This window comes from Eleutherodactylus coqui, chromosome 6 (genome assembly GCF_035609145.1).
Source record: "Eleutherodactylus coqui strain aEleCoq1 chromosome 6, aEleCoq1.hap1, whole genome shotgun sequence".
Taxonomy (NCBI): domain Eukaryota; kingdom Metazoa; phylum Chordata; class Amphibia; order Anura; family Eleutherodactylidae; genus Eleutherodactylus; species Eleutherodactylus coqui.
In genome coordinates this window covers 6,119,343-6,144,768 of record NC_089842.1, presented here as the reverse complement: position 1 = coordinate 6,144,768, position 25,426 = coordinate 6,119,343, and the positions used below count along the sequence as shown (strand labels likewise).

General features: G+C 54.6%; 1 protein-coding gene across 3 annotated transcripts in view; it reads right to left on the bottom strand.

Moving 5' to 3' along the window:
• USP2 (ubiquitin specific peptidase 2) overlaps positions 1-25,426 on the bottom strand; it is an 80,093-nt gene that overhangs the window by 11,418 nt on the left and 43,249 nt on the right. For 2 of the 3 annotated variants that reach the window (XM_066606093.1, XM_066606092.1), the window contains exons 3-7: positions 13,372-13,422; positions 12,707-12,827; positions 9,840-9,951; positions 5,082-5,192; positions 1,413-1,477 (exon numbers count right to left, since the gene is read on the bottom strand). In XM_066606093.1, coding sequence (XP_066462190.1) covers positions 1,413-1,477; positions 5,082-5,192; positions 9,840-9,951; positions 12,707-12,827; positions 13,372-13,422 — 460 coding nt within the window. Of the gene's footprint in view, positions 1-1,412; positions 1,478-5,081; positions 5,193-9,839; positions 9,952-12,706; positions 12,828-13,371; positions 13,423-23,216; positions 23,432-25,426 lie in introns of those variants that run through there. The other variant, XM_066606095.1, reaches the window with a different exon arrangement.

Below are 25,426 nucleotides of genomic sequence, written 5' to 3'. Positions count from 1 at the left end.
TCCTTGGCATCTCCAGCTGCCGTCGGTGCAGCAGGCTCTTCCGTCAGAGGCGGTAATCCTGTACATTGCCAGTCCGGCATCATTGTAATTGTATCCAGTTAGGGCAACGCTCTGAAGAAGGTCGGACCGCACACGGATACAATGTAACACCATCAGGGATACCTGAGCAGCCACCGCTCACAGCGCCTCGTCTACACTGGATACTATCTACTCCGCGCAAAACAGGACTGGCTACAATGTTGCCAACTTGGGCTCATGCCCACGGGGTGAATATGCTGCATATTAAGTGCATAACAGAGTGCCGAATCCCCCATAATTTGTATTGGGGGTAGTCAGACCCGCGTATTTACGAGTGTGAAAAAAAAAAAAAAAAAACACATCATGTCCCATCTCGCCCTACATTAAAGGGGTAGTCCCGCGGCAGCAAGTGGGGGTATACACTTCTGTATGGCCATATTAATGCACTTTGTAATGTACATTGTGCATTAAATATGAGCCATACAGAAGTTATTCACTTACCCCTCCGGTGTTGGCGTCCCCGTCTCCATGGCGCCGACCAAAGCTGCCTTCTCCCTGGATTAGACGCGCTTGCGCTGAAGGGGCTGCTCCGGCGTGCTCGCACCCACAGGTCTTCTGCGCATGCGCAGAAGCCCTGTGCGGCGTGAGCACGCCGGAGCGGGACAGAAGAGGGCAGACAGCGCAAGCGCATCTAATCCAGGGAGAAGGCAGCTTTGGTTGGCGCCATGGAGACGTGGACGCCAGCACCGGAGGGGTAAGTGAATAACTTCTGTATGGCTCATATTTAATGCACAATGTACATTACAAAGTGCATTAATATGGCCATACAGAAGTGTATACCCCCACTTGGTGCCGCGGGACAACCCCTTTAACCCTTTAGTGACACGGCCTATTTTGGTCCAAAGAACGCAACGATTTTTTTCAAAAGCCACCACCTTTTTATCCCTCCGTTAAGCTGGCCTGCGTGTTTCTGCATGGGGAGCTGTAGATTGTATTGGCACCGTTGTTTCGGTACTTCGTTATACAGCGTTAAAGGGACAAGGAGCAAAACGGCCCATTGAAGGTAATCGGAATGTATAAATACGCAGGATCCATGCGCTCCGTGTTTATGCATGAGATCAACGGACGGCGCGGTAGATACGCAGGAATACAGGGTTTCAGTCTGTGAAAACGCTGCATATTTATGGACTGAGAACTGCAAACGCTTGTGTGAATGAGCCCCAACTGTCAGGAGGAGGAAGAAACAAGACGGACCGTTAACACCGTGAATTAGATTTAAAACCCGAAATGCCGGATACAAATCCCTTTCGCACGAACAACGGCGGCGACAGCGATTCATACAGTCAAAACTTTCTGATCTGCAGATTTGACCACATTTGCCGTAATTCCCTTACCCACAATCCTGCTGTCTTCCCGCTCCAGGTACCGCTTCCACATCTGCCGGCCCTTCTCTGCATCACTTTGGGATAAAATATAGAAATATGTATAAATATCACACACAAAAGATCAAGAATTTCAAAAGGGACGCATCACCTACATGTCACACGCTAACAGCCCGGGAGTCACATATCTGTTATTAACCGATGTAATGTTTGTACATGGCGAGGGGGCGGCCGGCTGGCCTGGTGGGAACGGCATTTAGGGACGTACTTCACACAATGGAAGAGAGAGAGCCTGTACATTTCTAGAACAGTACTATAGGCATTCTCTGTGACCTGTGCAGAGATGATTGTGCAGGGAGGGGAGGAGGTGGGCTGTGACAAGTGGTATCTACATATAGGCAGCGCCTCTCAGTGCCCATGATGATAATGAGATGACCAATGAGAAGTGTTCAGATAGTCGCCCAAATAAAGCTACCTTTACTGGTCAGTGTCAGAACTTCAAGAGTTTTTTTTAAAGGAAAAAGCTTTTGTTGAAGAAAAGTTTAAAACTACTTGTTTTTATAGGACAGGCGGCCTCCTGATATTTCTCTACACTAGGACCTCCATAGACCTGCGATAAGCAGGCTTCATCCAGATTACTTGTTCACATGTAAAGGCGGCAGTTGGATGTTGAAGGTCTTCTCTTACCATAAAGACACAGAGCAGCTTTCTGTGCCGCTCCTGTAGAGACTCCAGTCACACAAACCCGCTCCGTGTGAATTACACCAGAGGGCGAGTTCACACTTGTTTCCCCTTTGCAGTATATTTTATGTTAGCAAACGATCTCCACGAGACACAATCTACTGCTAGGAGGTGTTGGGACCAGTGGATGGGGGCACACAAGGTGACCGGGCTCAGGACGCCTCCTACAGACCACCAGTAGAGAGGAGCGTCTGACCAGACTGTTAGGGGGTGTTGGGACCAGTGGATGGGGGCACACAAGGTGACCGGGCTCAGGACACCCCCTACAGACCACCAGTAGAGAGGAGCGTCTGACCAGACTGTTAGGGGGTGTTGGGACCAGTGGATGGGGGCACACAAGGTGACCGGGCTCAGGACGCCCCCTACAGACCACCAGTAGAGAGGAGCATCTGACCAGACTGTTAGGAGGTGTTGGGACCAGTGGATGGGGGCACACAAGGTGACCGGGCTCAGGACGCTCCCTACAGACCACCAGTAGAGAGGAGCGTCTGACCAGACTGTTAGGTGGTGTTTGGACCAGTGGATGGGGGCACACAAGGTGACCAGGCTCAGGACGCCCTCGATAGACCACCAGTAGAGATCGTCTGATCGTCGGACGAGCACCAGCACCTCCAACTGTTTCATTGTCCGCCATCCAGAAAAAAGGGGCGCCATCGTTACACCCCTGTGTCTGCCAGAACCATTTCCAGGTGCTTGACTGAAGGACATTTGGAGTGCCACACTGCCCCCTGCTGGTGCAATGTTCTGGGGGGCCATCGCATACAACTTTTGGAGGTCATCGCAGTCGATTACATCTGGTGCCCCCAAAAGTGGAAAAGTTCTAGCAGCAAAAATATTCCCAGGCGCAGAATGTAGTTCAGGAAGATCTTGAACAACAAAAGCTAAAGAAAGTGAAGAAGCGGCCGATACTTGAATAAGAAGAACACTAAGATCAGGATAACAGCCGGTAACCGAACAGGGGGAAAGAAATCGAGGCAGTTCAAGACTTCATCTTCCTCGGATCGTGAATCAACTGCAATGGAGAATCAGAACCCGAAAACTGAAACGATGAATGGCGCCCGGTCGCAGCGCAATGTGAAGAACGGATAAGATCTGGAAAACCAGAGACAAGCATGGCAGCGAGATGCCGGATCGTCAACGCAGTCATCTTCCCCATCACACCTTACGGCTGAGAACGTTGGACACCGAAGGCATCAATCTTCCTGAGATCCATTATCTTCAATCTTTGGTACTGAAGGAGGAAACTCCAACGAATTCCCTGACCCTCCATGATGATGAACAAAACCGTCCTCACTGGAGGGCAAAGTTACAGACGCTCAGACTTCAGCCACGTAATGTGAGTCATTAGAAACAGACAATGCTTGAGTGGTCAGCGGCGAAAGAGATCCGGACGCCAAAGAGCGCGCCGGAGTCATACTGTCATAGCGAACACGAACATGCGAATGATCAATCTGAAAGAAGCCGTAGAAAACAGAAGGGGGGGGGGGGGGGGCGCTGCTCCATGAAGTGTCGCCCCGACTACACGGGTAAAGAGAGATGTAGCTCATATAGCTATCCCTCTATCTATGCACACACACACACACACGCACGCGCACACACGCACGCACACACGCACACTTTCCATCTCGGATCTGTCATGATCTCTGCTTTGTATCATTTTTGTCAAAGATTAATGGACTTGTAACAGTGATGCAAGAAGGCCTGAAGCTTCACTTTGTTGCCATTTCTGTAGCAGCTAAGCCAGGAGGCTTTATGAGAAGGACCCCGGGGAGCCGAGGGCTTGGGGGTATTTGGGAGCTGCCCGGTGACCCAATGCCTCAGGGATTGTCCGTGAGACGGCTGGTAATGCCTCTGATGCAGCAGAGACTTCTTGCCGAGTTGCTCAGCAGCCTGACCCAGCGGAGCGCTGCCATCACCAATTAGAACAGCTAGTAATCACACTTACATAATGAGGAGTAAATCAGCGGTTGATCTTAGCAGGACTAGGACTATCCTGGCAGGACTCCAGGTATTTGTGAAAGCCGACTTTCTGGTTACACTTTGTAGACGACACAGTTTCTTCTGCGCTGGTGTGACCTTGGCAGCGGCGATGCGGAAGGCAGGCCACAAACCAGTGGAAAAATACAAAGCCTAAAAAGCGGTCCCGGTCCGCATAGATACGGCTCATACTTCTGCTGCAGCAGTGTAATACTTGGCAGGAATCGCCGTCACAGAGAACTGCATGGAGGCCGCCTATATGATCTGCAATATTTGGCCCCGAAAGACACCGTAGGGAGGAGCCGGATGTCAAGGTCTGCAGCTGGGGTCAGTTGTGGGAGGTTCTCTTCAAGCTGTGGGTTGGGGTTCAGTCCTCATGTAACTAGCCCCCCCAATATATACACACTTATTCAAGTCAGCTGCTGTGTTTCCCCGAATATAAGCCCTCCTCCAAAAATAAGACCTAGCTACACTACATGAAAACAAAACAAAAAAAAACCAGCAATACTCACCTAGCTGGCGGCGTCCCACGCCCCAGTCTCTGGCGCTGCGGTAGGCTGCCATGTCCTCAGCATTGACACAGCACTCTCTTTAAATACCCCACCTCCAGCAAGCGAGTGCTGTGATTGGATCATGAGCGCCACTGGCTCAGACAATCAGAGCCAGCGCTCGATCGTTCACAGCCATTCAGTGAATGGCATCAGTGAATGATTCTGATTGGATCACGAGCGCCTTTGCTCCACCAACCATAGCACTCACTTGCTGGAGGCGGGCTATTCAAAGCCCAGTCACCAGAAAGAGAATCCTGTGTCACGATACGCTGTCTGTTAAACATGCGTGATTATTCATATGGCTCTATGGTCATGAGCGGGTACTTGCAGGGACGGCGGTCAATCGATTGCCCGACAGTCATCCCGTCTAAATGGGTCTTTATTGTAAAGCATCTATCTATATGCAACTTACGGCAAATGGTCCAAGTCCTGGGTGCAGGGTCGGGGCCGGACCGTTATCCTGTTGACCTCGTTATGCAGCCCGTCTAGTAGAAACCTCAAGAACTCTTGTGCATCTTGTTGGCTGTGAAAGAAGATAAATAGTCAGATATTCATATACCGTCGCAGCAGTGTAGCGTACCGACTAGTACAGGTAATGTAACCCATTAAGCACCCTCAGTCACCCCCGCCCTTCATTTTAGTTTTTTGCTTCCCAACTTCCAAATATATCTTTGGAAAAAAAAAAAGAAAAAACTTATTTCGTCCCGCCATAACTTTAGTGGTGTGGGGGCTCTTTGTCGGACATCCGGTAGTTTCTATTGGTACATTTTGGAGTACATAAGACTATCGTATTGTATTAAAGGGGCAAGCATTTATTGCAATACCCTAATATGGCAGGATTCTGTGTTCTGACAGCTAGTCAAGCCGTTCCACAGGCCATGGCAACTGAACAACACCTTGTAAGATCATCGCGGATGGTGGGGTGTTTGACACCATCCCCTAAATACTGATTGGGGCATTTAAATGCCGCTACTAGAATTGACAGCAGCATTTAAAGGGTTAATAGCCACGATCAGGGTTCACGCTGATAGTGGGTGTTAGCGGACAATGACAGCATGCATCGGCTGTGAATGGAACAGGATAGCAGCCCCCCCTGATACAGCTCTGTGCAATCCCTGCACCCCATGATGTAGATAAATGTCCTGGGGCATGAAGGGTTAAAGCAGCAGGGATGGGGGGGGGGGGGGTCATTCGGGACGGTCTGTATACGGGACATCCTAAGAGGTCAGATGGCAGGCTTTTGTCATTAGGCAAGTTGATCGTTTAGAGATCTATTGGTGTGAGTGATCGGCCTCTAATTGATGGGCCGGTCTGAATGTGACGTAACTTGCTTGGTGTGAAATGCGTTGTCCTCCAGGTCAGCCTGTCATTATGCCGCTCTCAGGACGGGGAATGTGGAGTGTATTTAAGCTTAATTGGCTCCCTGGTCCCGAGTGGTCACCCCTGGAAGTGTGCGCTCGGTCAGGGTGCCCATGCCTGAAGACGAGTCACACTCACAGACCAAGCGCACACTCCTAGGGGTGACTGCAAATGAAAGAAGAGCCAGGTAGGTAGAAGAACTACCTGGACTCCACATTCCTTGTCCTGTAAGCTGCGTACGGTTCTTGTGAGACGGATTCCCTGTGACGATCCTTCACCTCGCCTGACACATCAGCTTGGAGGTCCACGAGAAGCCCCAATCAGTGCTCACACCAGCAGATCATGCAGGACATTGAGGAGGCCTGAAGAAAAGCTGCGGATGACGTCCGCTCACACAGGCGTCTCCTCCGATAAAGACGGCTGATTAAATATGGACTTTGTTTTAGAGATATCCTCTGCTTAACGGATGGTAACGAGTTCCTGATCGGATCTCCTAAACAGATATTTAATTATGTAAGCCTCAACTAACCAAACAGCGTCTGACCCCAGAGGGGTTCTGCCCCGAGACCGACGTCCCCGCAGTGTAAGGCTTAGTAACCAATGCTTTATACATATGTACAGGTCAGGTGACCTCCGCCATCCAGCCTCGTTCTCAATGGGGTTTTTTTGTCTAGGACTATAAATACTTGTTCTTGTTAACAAATAAACGGAATCAGTCGTGATTATACAGATGCTGTCTGACCGTTCAGAGAGTCTCCGAGCGGCTCGTATTTAACCCCTGATGTGGAACACAAGAATATACCTGTAGCGCTCCATTGCACTGACAGGACCACACAGGGTTAATAAGGATACTTTTTGGGGAATACAAGCATTTACTGAACAGAGACATCAGGAGAGCAACGGACCCTCGTTAGCATCAACAGGGCTGCGACGGACCCTCGTTAGCATCAACAGGGCTGCGACGGACCCTCGTTAGCATCAACAGGGCTGCGACGGACCCTCGTTAGCATCAACAGGGCTGCGGCGGACCCTCGTTAGCATCAACAGGGCTGCGGCGGACCCTCGTTAGCATCAACAGGGCTGCAGCGGACCCTCGTTAGCATCAACAGAGCTGCGACGGACCCTCGTTAGCATCAACAGAGCTGCGGCGGACCCTCGTTAGCATCAACAGAGCTGCGGCGGACCCTCGTTAGCATCAACAGGGCTGCGGCGGACCCTCGTTAGCATCAACAGGGCTGCGGCGGACCCTCGTTAGCATCAACAGGGCTGCGGCATCAGAATAGAGAAGGTTCACGTTGGGAGATGGCAGCCACAATCCTGTGTGTTAGTAAATGTTTATTGTGACTACCGTCTGCTCAGCGATGAGCGATGAGTCACATATCGTTATATACACACCCACCCCAATGCATCTCAGGCAGCATTACATAAACCACCATCATTATGCTAATACGCCTTAATTATTCCAAACAAACGTTATGCAACTGTCTAAACTCATCGTCAGGAAAGAGTAATATATACTATATACACAAACACACCGCTTCTAGGGGAGGGAGGCTACTGACAGCGAGTGAGTGAGTGTGTATGTATGTATGTAATTATGTATTATACCCACACAGTAACCTCCTCCCCTAGAAGTTGTCGGATGGATGTAACCTTCTCTGTGATTGTAACGTTGATATAAGTGATTACACTATCAGAGCAAAAGGATCACTTATTGTGAAGAACAGACCCCTCAAAGGGAGGCTCTAGTATCCTGTTGTACCGCCTCTAGCTTGGATACAAGATGTTGTACGGATGGGCATGGAGGCTCTAGTACCCTGTTGTACCGCCTCTAGCTTGGATACAAGATGTGATATGGGGGGCATGGAGGCTCTAGTACCCTGTTGTACCGCATCTAGCTTGGATACAAGATGTGATACGGGCGGCATGGAGGCTCTAGTACCCTGTTGTACCGCCTCTAGCTTGGATACAAGATGTGATACGGGCGGCATGGAGGCTCTAGTACCCTGTTGTACTGCCTCTAGCTTGGATACAAGATGTGATATGGGGGGCATGGAGGCTCTAGTACCCTGTTGTACCGCATCTAGCTTGGATACAAGATGTGATACGGGCGGCATGGAGGCTCTAGTACCCTGTTGTACTGCCTCTAGCTTGGATACAAGATGTGATACGGGCGGCATGGAGGCTCTAGTACCCTGTTGTACCGCCTCTAGCTTGGATACAAGATGTGATACGGGCGGGCATGGAGATATACAAGTTCTGTGTGGTATTCTGTGGCATATCGCTCCACATTTGCTGAATCTGAACCTCTAGATTGGTGTCCCAGATGGTCCCATACATGTTCTACTGGGGATAAACCTGGTGACCGCGCAGCCACAGCAGTGTGACCATGTTATGGGGGCTCCTGTGACCCCCTGTGTGTGCAGCCGAGCATTATCCTGCTGGAAAATGCCTCCGGTAATTCATCGATACAACCATCCAGCTTCTCAAATCCCAATAATGCGCCCCTCTCAGACTCTGATAACGGGGTCTCTTCTACTTGTATACAGCTTGTTGACCAATAGACACCTCTATGACACAGAGAAGACAAGGTCACTTACTAATGTGAAAAATCGCATAAAAAAAAAATTATAAAAATAAAATCGCAAAAGCACGAACTTGTAATATTTTATGCGATGCGATTTTGACATTAGAAAGTCCCATAAAAAAACAAAAAACGCAGCTAGTGGGTAGAAGCCCTTAGGAGGTGCTGGGACCAGTGGATGGGGGCACACAAGATGACCGGACTCAGGACGCCCCCTACAGACCACCAGTAGAGAGGAGCGTCTGACCAGACTGTTAGGAGGTGTTGGGACCAGTGGATGGGGGCACACAAGGTGACCGGACTCAGGACGCCCCCTACAGACCACCAGTAGAGTGGAGCGTCTGACCAGACTGTTAAGAGGTGTTGGGACCAGTGGATGGGGGCACACAAGGTGATCGGGCTCAGGACGCCCCCTACAGACCACCAGTAGAGTGGAGCGTCTGACCAGACTGTTAAGAGGTGTTGGGACCAGTGGATGGGGGCACACAAGGTGACCGGACTCAGGACGCCCCCTACAGACCACCAGTAGAGAGGAATGTCTGACCAGACTGTTAGGAGGTGTTGGGACCAGTGGATGGGGGCACACAAGGTGACCGGGCTCAGGGCGCCCCCTACAGACCACCAGTAGAGAGGAGCGTCTGACCAGACTATTAGGAGGTGTTGGGACCAGTAGATGTGTGAGGCCACACAAGGTGATTGGGCTCAGGACGCCCCCTACAGGCCACCAGTAGAGAGGATCGTCTGACCAAACTGTTAGGGGGTGTTGGGACCAGTGGATGTGTGGGGGCACACAAGGGGATGGGGCTCAGGACGCCCCCTACAGACCACCAGTAGAGGAGCATCTGACCAGACTGTTAGGGGGTGTTGGGACCAGTGGATGGGGGCACACAAGGTGACCGGGCTCAGGACGCCCCCTACAGACCACCAGTAGAGAGGAGCGTCTGACCAGACTGTTAGGAGGTGATGGGACCAGTGGATGGGGGCACACAAGGTGACCAGGCTCAGGATGCCCCCTACAGACCACCAGTAGAGAGGAGTGTCTGATCACCTGACAAGCACCAGCACCGCCAACTATTCTGTTGTCCACCATCCACATTCGGGTGGCGTTTAGGGTCTAGTTTAATACTTGCATTCTGTGACTGTTCTGGAGCGTCTTTTCTCAGAGCTTCACACCGTTTCTGTTATTCCTGTTAATAAATTGGCAGGTTACGGCCAACCACCACTTACTTGTATCCCATGAAGCGTGGAGCGTATCTCTGGATCTGCGTTTTGAATTCAGAAGGACTAACGACTTCATTGCCCGAGCTGGTCCATATGGCCTGCAGCAGCCGAGCGAACTCTGCAGGAGAGAAGAGAAGCAGGTGAGACCCCGGCCCCATCCACAGACTCCCATGTACACAGGTATCCATATGTATCCACGTCCTGCTGCTAGGCGTGCCGCTGACTCAGACCAGTTGGCACAATTAGTTTGCTTAGATACGGCTATTAGCAGGTTGGTGTCTCTGCGGCTATTTCTGTTCATGACTCACATTAATACAACAGAAGAGGCGCTGCAGCATCCAGAACGTCTCGGCGGGTTAATCCCCGGCATGTGCTCCGGCACAAGTGTACACAACGGCTTCCTGTCATCACTTCTACAAATATTGCTTCACAGATAACATCTCTGTGCCATGAATTCTGCATGTGTGACACGTTCTACACGGCAGGCGCTCGTCATACACCAGCGGCGGGCTGTCAGCCCCATGCAAGCATCACTTTACAGTACGCCAGTGTCAATGTGGCCCTCGATGGTGAACGCTCCAACTATGCAGCCGCCCGACATTCCATATTAGTCAATAGGACTTTAAACATTAGGGATCTTCAGCGCCCAGATGGCCGCTCTGCACAGACTCCACTTACTTGTATGAGGAAGACCAAAGCGCCAGCGTACCTAATCCAGAAACATTTAGCAGGAGGCGATTACTGAAGCAGACCCGGACCTCCATGCGGTTCTCATAGTGGGCATTGAAGTGCGGCGGCTGCAGCGTGACCGATATATAGTTACTGTAGAAGGGATTGGGAGCTGCTAATTGTAACACAAAGGAATAGTTTACAGTTCACTACTGAAAGGTAAAGGCCGGTTTAGACAACGATCATCGCTCAAAAGATGAATCGTTGTGTCTAAACCCGCGGCCATTGCGCACGGTTCGTTCATCACTGATTTATAGCAAGCTAAAGGTCAGCGATGAGCCTCATCAGCGCCGCACCAAGTCCTCCGCGGGATACCAGCCGATAGCATTCTTTCAGCTGGTATCCCGCACGGAGCTCTCAGCGATACCTCCGAGAACAAAGCAGCTGTTTTGAGCATACGAAGCAGCTGCTGTTTTCGGAGCCGTCAGCGGTGTCCCGCTCCGCTTGCATTTAACTCTTAAGTACAGCCTGGTACTTGCTCTAACAGCGATGACCGAAGAAACCACAGATCCCTGCTGTTTAACCCTTTTCATACCGCGGCCATACAGCTGAGAAATTCACTCAAGATTTGTGCGCTTTGAGATCTGAACCCGATTCTTTTGAATGGAGTCATAGACATCACTGCTCCTTGGTACGCACCCCCCATTGTCCTCAGTGGGACAGGAAAAACACCTTGCACGGTGTGCACGTGAGGGTGACGTGGTGTCCCACTGAAAACAATGGAAAACATCTAACGATCCTCCAACGCAGCCGAATGCCGCGCCGGAGGATCACTGCTTTAGTAAAGTGATGGGAAATACCACCTCACAGCGGGGTACATCGCACGTTCACGATATCAGGCAGAGTGTGACAGCCCATTATCGTGCTCCGCCATGTGCAGGTAGCCTACGGCCGCTCTCATACTGGACGCTTTTTACGGCAATGCTGTCATTGACTTCAATGGGGCCTCGCAGACCCGCGCTGGAACGTGGCGTCAGAAAGGCTGTGACTTTTGCGCGCGGTTTGTTCTATTTGTGTGCGTTTTGACATTTAATGCGCCTCATCACAATGATGGGGAGTGTTAAAAAACCCGCTGTCAAACGCTAGGAGATGTGTGGAGAAATGCTACAGTTTTACCGCGATTTAGAACGCAGCGTTTTCTGCGCGCACGTGTGAGGGCCGCCTACTCGGGCTCCTTTTGTCTATAGACCAGAAACTCTTTATTCTGACTACCAGCAGAGTAATGTCAAGTTTTTTCTGCTTTACTATTGGAAGATCCCGTGCCTCAGGCGGGTACATTTACACAGGACGATTAGCGCGCAAATTCTCACAACAGCGAATTCGGGCAATGACTGTCCGGTGTACCCGCGGGCGCCAACGGGGCACAGAGTGATAATTTGGTCACTAGTCTTTTGTAAGGCGAGCTGACAGCAGTTGTTAGTTGATCAAACCTCTCCTGGGGTGAAGGGACAATCGTTCGCATTTGATTCCCCGGTGAACGAACTCAGCCAACTATCTCCGCTAAAGCAGCGAACAGTTGTCGTCCGTATGCTTGGACTCTTCGGGCGCTCGTCGCCGTGTCTGACGGGTACCTCTATGTTGTAGGAAACTGCAGCAACCGCAATGTAGTTCTATTATCTGAATTTCCTTTTATAAGGCCCATTTACACGCAATGATCATTGCTCAAAATGCGTTCAAACGACTGAAGTTGAGCAATAACGGTTACATGTAAACGCCGGCGTCGGGCACTTTTCGTTTGAATGATGATTTTAGGGTGAACTTAAAATCCATTGTTCAGCTACCAGAGATAAAGCAGTTTGCTTCCTCTGTCAGTAGACCGCAGGCTGTTATCGCTGCGAGAAGCCGGCAGTTAACATTGTATTCTGCCGGCATCCAGGATGAGAACAATGCCGCTGTGCGCACACGCTGGGCTCTGCAAACAGCTCATGAAGGCTCATCTGTGGCCATTAACACTTTATGCAAAACGATCGCTAAAGCTTCCAATTGTTTGAAAGATGATCTTTGCGTGTAAATGGGCCTCTAGTCTGATAAATATAACTCCACAGCACAAATTGATATAAACAGGAACAGCAAATGAGTGCATGTGGAAACGGCTGCAATTCTCTAAGGGTGACATTTTTTGGCTCATGTCCATCATCACCCACCTTCCATGATTGCTGTACTGCAGCTCTTTGAGTTCAGGTCCCGCTTATAGGAGTTATGCAGACAGTAGTCCCTCAGATCCTTCGTGTTACTCAGACATTGAAGAATGGAGTTCATGAAGCACTGCAGGAAATAAGAACACAAGTCAGAGCGCCTCCAGCAAGTAGTGGACGTTAACCCAACGGGCCTTCCACTCAGCCACCCTGCAGCTTCGGTCCGGTGGTGGCACTCTGTGACCGCTGCCCCCCCACAGGATAAGGCATCAACAGTTGATGGGCTAGAGACCGCCGTTCAGGCCCCCAGCCACAATCTGCTATTCCGGTGCCCGCTGTCACAGAAGGTGGGTCCGGGCCGTGTGGTGGCCAGAGCCGGTGACGGCAGGCGTAGCGCTCAGCGATTCTAACTGGAGCTGCATCGGCAATTACCAGCGCTGACAACTAAACCGGTCGGAGCGGCGTGCTTACCCTCCATACCGTGTGGTGGCGCTGAAAGCAGACGCCGGGACAGATCGGCCGCGGTCCAAGGTGGCGAACCCCAGCCCACCAGCTATTATCACCCATTCTCAGGAGAGGGCATCAACAGTTTTTGCCCAGAAACCCCTTTAGCTGCCGTTCTACTCCGTTAATAAGACGATGGAGACTAACTGAATAAGAAGGGAAAAACTTACCGTGTTCCCAAGATTTCTTAAGCCAACCAGACCTTGGACCACCTTGGCGGGCTGCAAGACAGAATACATACTTCATCAGTTCAAGGACCAAACCAACAGATGTTCACACGGCATTCACAGGGGGCGAGAGTCGCTGATGGGGGGATTGTTGGCCTCCACAACAGGCGGCTGCACCACAAGCCTTCGCTGATTGGGGGATTGTTGGCCTCCACAACAGTCGGCTGCACTACAACAGTCAGCTGCACCACAAGCCTTCGCTGATTTGTTGGTTGATCGTTGTTCCTTTTACACGCCCCAATGATCGGGCGAACGAACATCCGGGCGACATTTGTGGCCAATTATTGGGCCGTGTAAAAGGGCCTCGGGCCGCAGACATCAGATCAGCGATCTGCAATTAGAATGTGGACCACAAAGAAGAAACAAGGGGGCAGAGCTGTGCGAGACGGCCGAGGGACACTGAGAAGCCGAGGGCTGGAAGGGGCCGGAGAAGCGGAACGGGCGGGATAAAAAAAAAAAAATATATATATATATATATATATATATATATAAAAAAATCATAGAGGTGATCGATACGGGGCAATCCCCTGCTCTGCCAGTAGGGGTTGTACTCCTGTATTGTATGGCGCACTTATCCATGGCATCAGTTCACATGTGCGGACCATGTTGTCTGCAGTCACCCCTCCCCCAATCTCGGTTGAGTTGAGTGGCTGCACATCAGTCGGCACTGAACATTTAGCCCCCCCCCCCCCCATTGTAATCCGGTGGTCTGCATGCTGCCGGGCGATGTGGCGATCGGCCGCCCTGCTGTGTCCGGTGGTCTGCATGCTGCCGGGCGATGTGGCGATCGGCCGCCCTGCTGTGTCCGGTGGTCTGCATGCTGCCGGGCGATGTGGCGATCGGCCGCCCTGCTGTGCCCGGTGGTCTGCATGCTGCCGGGCGATGTGGCGATCGGCCGCCCTGCTGTGTCCGGTGGTCTGCATGCTCCCGGGCGATGTGGCGATCGGCCGCCCTGCTGTGTCCGGTGGTCTGCATGCTGCCGGGCGATGTGGCGATCGGCCGCCCTGCTGTGTCCGGTGGTCTGCATGCTACCGGGCGATGTGGCGATCGGCCGCCCTGCTGTGCCCGGTGGGGCATTTGGGGCTCCTTTTTCTGCGAGTTATAAACCCTTTAGGGCTCAGCGGGAACCACAAACTGGGAAGCGGAGGTAACAGACGGTGAAAATAACTTTATTTATAACCAGCAAGCGACACACTGAGGCGATCTGAAGCTTCCTTACATCTAGCAGTATACTCCGGCCCATCGCCGCGCCATTGGTGATCGGAAGGGAAAGATGGCACAGCCGGCAGCTGAAGGATGGCCCTATTGTCAGACGTGATGGTGGTGGGGGGCAATGGAGCCAACCGATGTGTGAAGGGTCCCCGAGGGAGAGTCTTCTGTGTGACCGGCGCCTCTACAACACACAACCGTTTGCTTCTTTCTTCTGCGGTTGTTGATTTAACCCCATCAATGCCTGCAAAATCCTGATGCACAAAAATCACATTTCCGCATCAGCAGGTCACTTCATGGGGCAGAAATGCGCCAGTTTCGCACGTGGATTTCTCTATTGGTGGGGCTCAATTCGCATGCAGATCCGTGGCAACAACTGCAGCAGTAAGACGGGGATTGGTCGCGGTTTTTAGAAGCAGCATTAACACAACATTCTGCAGCGGACATTACTCATTATTCAGAGTAGCCTTCACCGCGTCCCTCGCATGTCCTGTACGTACGATGGTCCGCATGTCCTGCGTGTACGATGGTCTGCCGTGTCCTGTACGTACGATGGTCCGCATGTCCTGCGCGTACGATGGTCCGCATGTCCTGCGCGTACGATGGTCCGCATGTACGATGGACCGCATGTCCTGCGCGTACGATGGTCCGCATGTCCTGCGCGTACGATGGTCCGCAGTGTCCTGCGTGTACGATGGTCCGCATGTACGATGGTCCGCATGTCCTGCGCGTACGATGGTCCGCATGTCCTGCGCGTACGATGGTCCGCATGTCCTGCGCGTACGATGGTCCGCATGTACGATGGACCGCATGTCCTGCGCGTACGATGGTCCGCATGTCCTGCGCGTACGATGGTCCGCATGTCCTGCGCGTACGATGGTCCGCATGTACGATGGTCCGCATGTCCTGCGCGTACGATGGTCCGCATGTCCTGCACGTACGATGGTCCGCATGTCCTGCGTGTACGATGGTCCGCATGTCCTGCATGTACGGGCTAATCTTGAGGAGTTTACAGAAACTTCTGATTGGAGGCCCGCTGCTGATAACGGAGATTTACTGTCTGCAGAACAATCCCCTTCCAGTCCCCGAACCTCCGACAAGAATCCCCATCTTATTTACCTGATCATCAGATACTGACACCTCATCTTCACGGCCGCATTGTTCTAGATCCCGCAGTACTTACTGATCCCAAGAAAAGCCAAGATACCAGAAGACGTCGGGCCCTTGTCCCCCCCGGTGTGTCGTTCAGTGTAAACGCCGCCCCAACGGATCGAAGAACGGTACTTTGTTGGCTTCTCGTTGGTGGTTCAGTTTCTGCTGGATCGGCCGTGTGAACAGGCGGCATCACTTACTAACGACTGCCTGTTCATAGTGCCTGGAGGCGAGCGGCCGGAAGGATCCCCGCAGCGCACCGCCTCCATTCACCCCACAGAAACCATTAGCGCTGCGGCGGCCAGGCGGGCCTCTACGGCGGTCACATCGTTGTGTGTAGAGGAGCCCTTCATTGTTTGACGAAAGCCATACTTTAGTGAATTCGGCCAATGATCTGCGGAGAGGCGATGGAAATGGAGGAAGTGAACTAAGATGATCGAGTGACATAACAACAAACGAGCCTTCAAGCCCACCGATAACCGCCATTGTCTGGAAAGAAGCGGCCGTGATGGAGACTTCAGTCTGATAGTTGGATAAGAGACGGGTCCCCCCTCGCCCGGTATATTATAGAGACGGGTCACCCCTCGCCCAGTATATAAGGGGTCAGACAGCTGTGCCAGCTGAGATGTGGCGGCGCCTTCCAGATTGTCCAATGACCTACGGCCTTCTGAACGGTGGACAACCAGCCGATGCGTAGGGGGGGGGGGGAAATTTACCTCAATTGTAGATGTGGGGAGAACAAGGGTCACGCATGCTCAATTTCAGCAGGCCCGTAAAGGTGGCCACATACCGTCACTAGCTGGCGGCTGCCAGCTACTCCTCCGGACTCGGCTGAGCCGGGCACGCATACACTTTCAAGGGGGGAGAGAGGCGTTCGATGCTAGAAAGACTACATGCCTGATCTTCTCTTCCCATGACATCATGTGTTGGTGGAGAGTTGGAACGCCCCCTACAGGTGAGCGGTGGGTGCATCTGGCTGACTTTGCTAGCATTTCTCCAAATCACTCAAGGCTAATGTGCCAGAAACCCGGGCGCAACTGGCATCAGGCAGCACGCCGACACTAGTCCGCGTCCGATTTACAAGGACATGACCCACTTCTCGTGTGTGAAAAGGATGAGAACGAGGACCTGCCACGAGGACCTGCCACGAGTTGGTTGTCTTTCATGCGAACCAATGAGCGTCAATGTAGAAGTCCTCATAGGCTCATAATCGGCCCGCATGCGGTCTGTGGAATAATGCGGCCAGAACACAGCAGCGGGCACCGAAGGCCGGCATCCCACCAGCGCTAGAGTCACATGAGAGTTGTGCGCTGCGAGTTACACAGAGAATGCGCCAGTCGCGGCGCGGATCCCCTTCGCCCCCTGAAGCTGTTTACATGAATCCTCGGGGCTTTCACATGTATAGTCGCACCTTCACAGACCACATTGGAGGAAGTTCACACTACTGCTATGGCTGCCATCGTCCGGCTCTGTTATTGGAGAAGGAAAACCAAACCATCAAGTAGAACCAGACGGACCCCATCGATTGTAATGGGGCCACCTCATCTCCGGCCGGGCGGCCAGCATGGCGCCTCACGCAGCCCCAGTTCATCCCGTTTACTGGCACTCAGTGAGGAGGTTCTGATGGGACAGACGGATATGCGGCTCAGATGACGGATATTACATAGACACGTGTATGCACCTTGTCTTCTATCTGTATTGGGGCAGCCCGCTTCACCGTAGGTTCTCCAAGATGGCGTCCGGCACAACGTCTCACTCAGATCTGGATACGTTTGACAGTAATATTCATGAAACAGATTTCTAACCCAGGAGCCAAATAGTTAATCTGTGATTGCCCTGAAGGCTTCAGTAGATTTGGGCCTCACGCACACGGGGCAAATCTAATTGTGGATCCCGCACTTGTCACCGGCGCGCGGGGGGGATGATCCGCTGCTCAGTTCGCCCATATATGTGTGGGGATCCCCCTCTCCTCGCACACAAGCGGATGTTATTTGCGGACACAACGTGCTGGGTAATGTCGCCGCATACTGTAGAGCGGGATACGCAGGACGGCGTCCACCGAGCTCACTGGAAGCCGTCCGTCCCGCCGCAATGAGCACCGCAGAAGTATTGCAGGATCCGCGTCATCGGCTAGGGTCAGCGTGGGGAAATCTGTACTGCGCCGGCGGCACGTCCGTACAGAAGATATGACAGGTCAGCGGGGTCGCCGCCAGCGCCCCTCACACAGCCACCCGCCAGGGCTGCCAGCGCCCCTCACACAGATGCCCACCGATGCAACGTGCTGCAGCTAGAGGTTCCGGGGAGAAGAATTCCAGGCATGTTCCCAAGAAATGTACGTGGACTTTGTAAGTTCCAGGAACTCCTTGAACAAAGCGCAGTACGGGAGGAGCGGCAACTGAAGGATTTATGATCTTCTGGCCGTTTAACCCCTTGCAGTGAGATCCTCCGCGGCCCGGAGCCCCGGGACAGGCCGTCATAGAGCCGGTTACTATTTGTTTAGAAGAGATTGACTGCTGGATGAGACCGGAGACGGCCGATTCCATAACGCCGCGCCCATCACAACCCCGTCCGAGGACACGCTGCTCAATGCGCCCGCCACAACCCGTCCGAGGACACGATACTGGACGGACTGTACTACACGTGTGGGAACACGCCGGCATCACGGCTGCTGTTCATGGATGCACTGGCTGAAGCAACAGATGAGGCTACACAGACGAGCGCCGCACCGTACCGCACCGCGCCGCACCGCACCGTACCGCACCGCTCCGCGCCGCCAGCGTGCGAAGAGTTTGGGGATTATAATATATAAAAGCATCATTGTGTGCGACGCCTTTAATGGTCCCACTGAAAACAACGGGCGAAGCGTTCCGAGGAGACGGCCAAAGAGCGTGAAGCGTCGCTCCGGTGGACGAACACACTCAAAAGAATGGACTTTGTATTCGCGCGGGTTTTGTGTGCGTCGCATGAGAGCGTCGCCCGTGTGGTTACAATAAGCCCCAATGTGTGCGGTGACATGAGGGGGCGCTCCAACACCGCCAGCTATCCTCCAATCACCGGGCAGGGAATAACTTACTGATCGCTGAGGTCTCGCCGCTGATCTCCCGCATCCCCCGCTTCTCTCCGCAGTCACGTCAGCATGAAGGGAGCGCCGGTCGGGCAATTAGCGCTCCATTCATATCAGTGGGGCTGACGAAATCCTGCAATGATTCTATTCACATCAGCCAGGAGCGACGGAAATGGAAGCTTTTAAGACCGCAGGGCCGACCGCAACCACTGGCTGGCCAACAGCGAGGGCCGCAGGGCCGACAGCGACCACCGGACGGCCGACTGCGAGGGCCGTAGGGCCGACAGCGACCACCGGACAGCCAGGGCCGACAGCGACCACCGGACGGCCGACAGCGAGGGCCGCAGGGCCGACAGCGACCACCGGACGGCCGACAGCGAGGGCCAACAGCGAGGGCCGGACGGACGACAGCGAGGGCCGCAGGGCCGACAGCGACCACCGGACGGTCTGTTGGATTTCCTGCTATGACAGAAGACGTACGGCGAGTGCGATCAGAGCCCAAAAACCGTGTCACAAAACTCCATGAATTGGGCCGACTACAGCGACAGCCGAGTCTACAGGAGGCTTCACAGAACTGTAAGGGTTAATCCTTCCTGGCGCTGCCAGCGGAGCTGCAATATACTTGGCAGTAACTGAAGGCAGGCAGTTCAGTCACCCAGAAGGACAAGGAGGTGATAAGAAGTCCTGAATAACTGTGCCAACACCTCCATGATGCCGGAGACCACGTCACCGCCCGCGGGGGGGGGGGGCGGAGCGTACGTATGTCACCGCCCGCGGGGGAGGGGGTCGGAGCGTACGTATGTCACCGCCCGCGGGGGAGGGGGTCTTTGGAGCGCATGAAGGGGGGTGGGGGGTTTGGGGGAGAGGGGCGACGGAGCGCACACAAGTCATTGCCCGTGGGAGAGGGGCGACCCACTAGAGCATCTGGCACCTTGCCCACGGCCGCTGTGGTATATCGCCAGTGATGTTCCACCGCGGGATCCGCTGTCAGGCTCACTATGGTTCTCCGTTCGCGGACGCCGCGGCTGCGCTTTCCACAGCAACGCTATAGAGAGGCGCCCGTGGACAGGTAGCCATAATCACGCTGTGCCCGCCGACCGTCCCACGAGGATCGCACGCGCCGGGAGGATCCGATAGATTTTTTTAAGCTCCTGCTTCAGTAAATGTACAAGTTGTTACAATCGTATAACTAGCGGCCGGCGCCGCAGGACGGGCACATCACACGGGGCGCCACGGGGCGGGCACATCACACGGGGCGGGCACATCACACAGGGTGCCGCAGGACGGGCACATCACACGGGGCGCCACGGGGCGGGCACATCACACGGGGCGGGCACATCACACAGGGTGCCGCAGGACGGGCACATCACACGAGGCGCCACAGGACGGGCACATCACACGAGGCGCCACAGGACGGGCACATCACACGGGGCGCCACGGGGCGGGCACATCACACGGGGCGCCACGGGGCGGGCACATCACACGGGGCGCCACGGGCGGGCACATCACACGGGGCGCCACGGACGGGCACATCACACGGGGCGCCACGGACGGGCACATCACACGAGGCGCCACAGGACGGGCACATCACACGGGGCGGGCACATCACACGGGGCGCCACAGGACGGGCACATCACACGAGGCGCCACAGGACGGGCACATCACACGAGGCGCCACAGGAAGGGCACATCACACGAGGCGCCACAGGACGGGCACATCACACGAGGCGCCACAGGACGGGCACATCACACGAGGCGCCACAGGACGGGCACATCACACGAGGCGCCACAGGACGGGCACATCACACGAGGCGCCACAGGACGGGCACATCACACGGGGCGGGCACATCACACGAGGCGCCACAGGACGGGCACATCACACGAGGCGCCACAGGACGGGCACATCACACGGGGCGGGATCTATCCCATCTATCACAGAAAAGAAAAAAAGTGCGACAAACAAAACTAAACAATAACTAAACATCCCGCCCGTGTGATTGGTGGAAGCGGGAAACCGCCGGCGTAAAGGTTACACTCCCACGTGAGATCCAACCGCACCGCAGTCAGATGGAACGCACACGGTACAACGGCTGGTGATCGCTGCAGCGCCGCTCCTCGTTACAGCGGAGAGGGGAGCCAACAATGGCGCTGCTGTCAGACAGAATGATAATCACTCAAACGAGCAGAAGTCGGCGATAATCACTCGTTTTGTGTCGGCATAAAGATCTGGGTTGGCCTCACTTACCGTTCGGTTTACGCAGCGCTCGTACCGTCGCTCTCAATACAGCGAATGTGACAGACTGAGCGAGTCTCCACAATGTATCTGCTGTATAAACAGGCGGCACGAGCAGTGGGGGGCGCCATTCACCTGTGCAAACCATAAATCCGCTGGTCTACAACAGGATGAACAAGCGTCCGTCCAGTATGAATGGCCGCCCCGCACCACTCCGTCCTGCGGCCGCCCCGCACCGCTCCGTCCTGCGGATAGTTCAGCAATAGTTGATGTTTGTCACTTGAGACCGTGGCCAATCAGCTGTTCTCCCAGCGGCTGTCAGTGTGTACAGAGCCAGAAGCAGACAGCTCCACACACACTGCAGTGGCCCAGGTTGGTATTGCATTGCATTCCATGGGAACAGTACCTGTATTACCAGTTTGGGCCACTGCAATGTATATGGCGCTGTTTTCTTCCTGCTCCGCACAAACTAGCAGAACTGATCTTCCAGGATCACCACTGATCCACTATTTAAGACCTGACCCGCTGCTACGCCATCAGGAGTGTAGAGGCGGACGCCGCTCCCCCCACCCCCTCCTTCCCCCATAGTGTAGAGGCGGACGCCGCTCCCCCCACCCCCTCCTTCCCCCATAGTGTAGAGGAAGACGCCCCCCACTCCCCATAGTGTAGAGGAAGACGCCCCCCATAGTGCTGAGGCGAACACAAACCATTGCCGGATCTATCAAGTACCGGACCCGGCGGTGACCACAGACCCCTTGAGGTCTAGTGGTGCCCGGCCGTCGTGGTGCTGCAGTGCCAGTCTTCCGGGTCACCTCCACAGCAGACGCTCCGCTCACGGCCGCCGACACAACAAAATCCGAAGGCGCCATTTCGCCTGGGAAAGCAGCAGTGAGAATGCCAGAAGACGTGCGGACCGCGGTCACCGTCCGTGGGGGCCGATCGGGGCCAGCAGTGCCGGAGCTTCAGTCAGATGACGGAGCCGAATAATGGAAGTGGACCGAGGCGGCAGGCGAGACCGCAGATGAGACCGCACCCTTACCTGCGAGAGCGTGACACCAAAATGGGGAGCAACCCATGAAATCAGACGGACTAGAAGTTACTGGAGATGAGATGTACTGACAGGTCGTCCTCCTGACGGCCGGCGAGCCGATCCCCGGGTGGGACGGAGGCAGGTACTCGCTCCCTGCCACTGAGTGGTGCTGCGCCCGGCGGCATCAGCCAGGGACACACACTGGAGAGACGGGGGAAGCAGCGAGCTGCCGCAGCGCCCTCTCGCTTTCCCTGGGCCAGGGAACAGTTGGTCATTCGCACTCCGGCGCCGTCCACGCTGGCGGTTGTACTTTCACAGCCACGAAAGACGTACACAAAATACCCCGCCACGTTTTATAATCCGCATGAAGGGTCACGTTAGTCAGTTTTGCGCACGCGGTTTTCCGGCGCTCACACACTGCCGGGATTTTGCAGCATTTCAAACGCTGCGCTAAACGCTGTAAAGCGTCTCTATTCATTCCAACGGGCCTCTCAGGCGAGCGTCCCCAACGCCGCGCTCTCTGACCGCTGTGCGCTCTCTGACCGCTGTGCGCTCTCTGACCGCTGTGCGCTCTCTGACCGCTGTGCGCTCTCTGACCGTGCTTGCAGCGCTCTCGCCGCTCGTCACCCGCTGGAGACGCTCACAAGTCTCGTGGTTGACCCCCCTAATCACAACATACGTAGACGCTGCGCGGACGGAACGTAAGGCCGGAGGTTTCTCATTGGCATGCGTGGTGACTGTCGGTAATGGCGCCCGGGTCGTCCTCGCGGTCGGTTCGCACCAAAGACGGTTGTTTTTAAAAAAAAACAAGCAGAAGACGCGGCGCTTGATTGCGGTTTTTGTTCTGCGTTTCTCACACACCTGAGACGTACGTGGAGCGCGGCGTAACGGGACCGCAAACCCCCAGAAGCATCCGCCGCGGAGTACCGCCAAGTGTCTGCGGCGTGTTTGACCCCTTTTAGCCTGCAGATCGGAAAACGGCATGGGGGGGGGGGGGGGGGTAGGAAGGGGGACTCCAAAACATGGCCGGGAGGGGGGCCCCCAAACATGGCAGCGCCCCCTGCAGGTAGGTGCCGCTCGGTGCCCCCACCCGGCTCTCACCTTGGTCCGGTGCAGCATGAAGTCCAGCAGGCTGGAGATCACCACCGCGCCGGGGTGCTGCTGCTGCTGCTGCCGGCTGCGGGAGCCCAAGCCCGGCGTCATCCTGCAGAGTGAGGCGGTGGGTGTCCGGGAGCGGAGGAGGCGGTAGGTGTCCGCGGTGCTGCGCCGGGCGGTAAGTGTCCTCCAGCAGCCGCGGCCGTCCTACTTGTGTCTCCTGGAATGTGGCCGACGTCAGAGGGCGGGAAACCCGGAGAGCGAGGAGGGGAGGCCGGGGAGACACGGCTGCACGACCGCCCCGAGCACGGGGACACATGACACATACATGTACTGTACATACCAGCCGGGGACACATGACACACATGTACTGTACATACCAGCCGGGGACATACATGACCGCCCCGTGTACATACCGACCAGGGGGACACATGACACATACATGTACTGTACATGCCGGCCGGGGACACATGACACATACATGACCGCCCCGTGTACATACCGACCAGGGGGACACATGACACATACATGACCACCCCGAGCACGGGGACACATGACACATACATGACCGCCCCGTGTACATACCGACCAGGGGGACACATGACACATACATGACCGCCCCGAGCACGGGGACACATGGACCGGCCGGGGACACATGACACACATGTACTGTACATACCAGCCGGGGACACATGACACATACATGTACTGTACATACCGACCAGGGGGACACATGACACATACATGTACTGTACATACCAGCCGGGGACATACATAACACATACATGTACCACCCCGAGCACGGGGACACATGACACATACATGACCGCCCTGTGTACATACCGACCAGGGGGACACATGACACATACATGTACTGTACATACTGACCAGGGGCATACATAACACATACATGACCGCCCAAGCACGGGGACACATGACACATACATGACCGCCCCGAGCACGGGGACACATGACACATACATGTACTGTACATACCGACCAGGGGGACACATGACACATACATGTACTGTACATACTGACCAGGGGCATACATAACACATACATGACCGCCCGAGCACGGGGACACATGACACATACATGACCGCCCCGAGCACGGGGACACATGACACATACATGACCGCCCGAGCACGGGGACACATGACACATACATGACCGCCCCGAGCACGGGGACACATGACACATACATGACCGCCCCGAGCACAGGGACACATGACACATACATGACCGCCCCGAGCACGGGGACACATGACACATACATGTACTGTACATACCAGCCGGGGACATACATAACACATACATGACCGCCCCGAGCACGGGGACACATGACACATACATGTACTGTACATACCAGCCGGGGACATACATAACACATACATGACCGCCCGACCACGGGGACACATGACACATACATGTACCGCCCGCTGACCCGCCATCATGAGGTGTCGCTGAGGACGTTTTTCACCTCCGGTTCCGCCCTCCGGGGTGATTTGTGACATTTTTTTACAATTTCCCGCTGCGGTTCTTCCGGCGCTCTAAGCGTGCGTTCACACGGCGTATCCGACACGCATCTTACCACACGGATTCCACCTCTGTAACCGCAGGAGCCGCCCGCCGCTGAGCCGTGTATCCGCACGCAGGCTTTACCCGCGGAGGGTGTTATCACGCATGGCGCAATCACTGCGACTCACCACAGCGCAAAATTACCGTCACACAGAGAATCCATAATGGCGGCTCCACAGCGGGGCGAAAGCTGCGAATCTACATGCTGGGACTTCAGCGCAGTCACGCTACATGGCGGAGAGGCCACGGCGCAGTCACATTACATGGCGGAGAGGCCACGGCGCAGTCACACTACATGGAGAAGCCACGGCGCAGTCACACTACATGGAGAAGCCACGGCGCAGTCACATTACATGGCGGAGAAGCCACGGCGCAGTCACACTACATGGCGGAGAAGCCACGGCGCAGTCACACTACATGACGGAGAAGCCACGGCGCAGTCACACTACATGGAGAAGCCACGGCGCAGTCACACTACATGGAGAAGCCACGGCGCAGTCACACTACATGGAGAAGCCACGGCGCAGTCACGCTACATGGAGAAGCCACGGCGCAGTCACGCTACATGGAGAAGCCACGGCGCAGTCACACTACATGGCGGAGAAGCCACGGCGCAGTCACACTACATGGCGGAG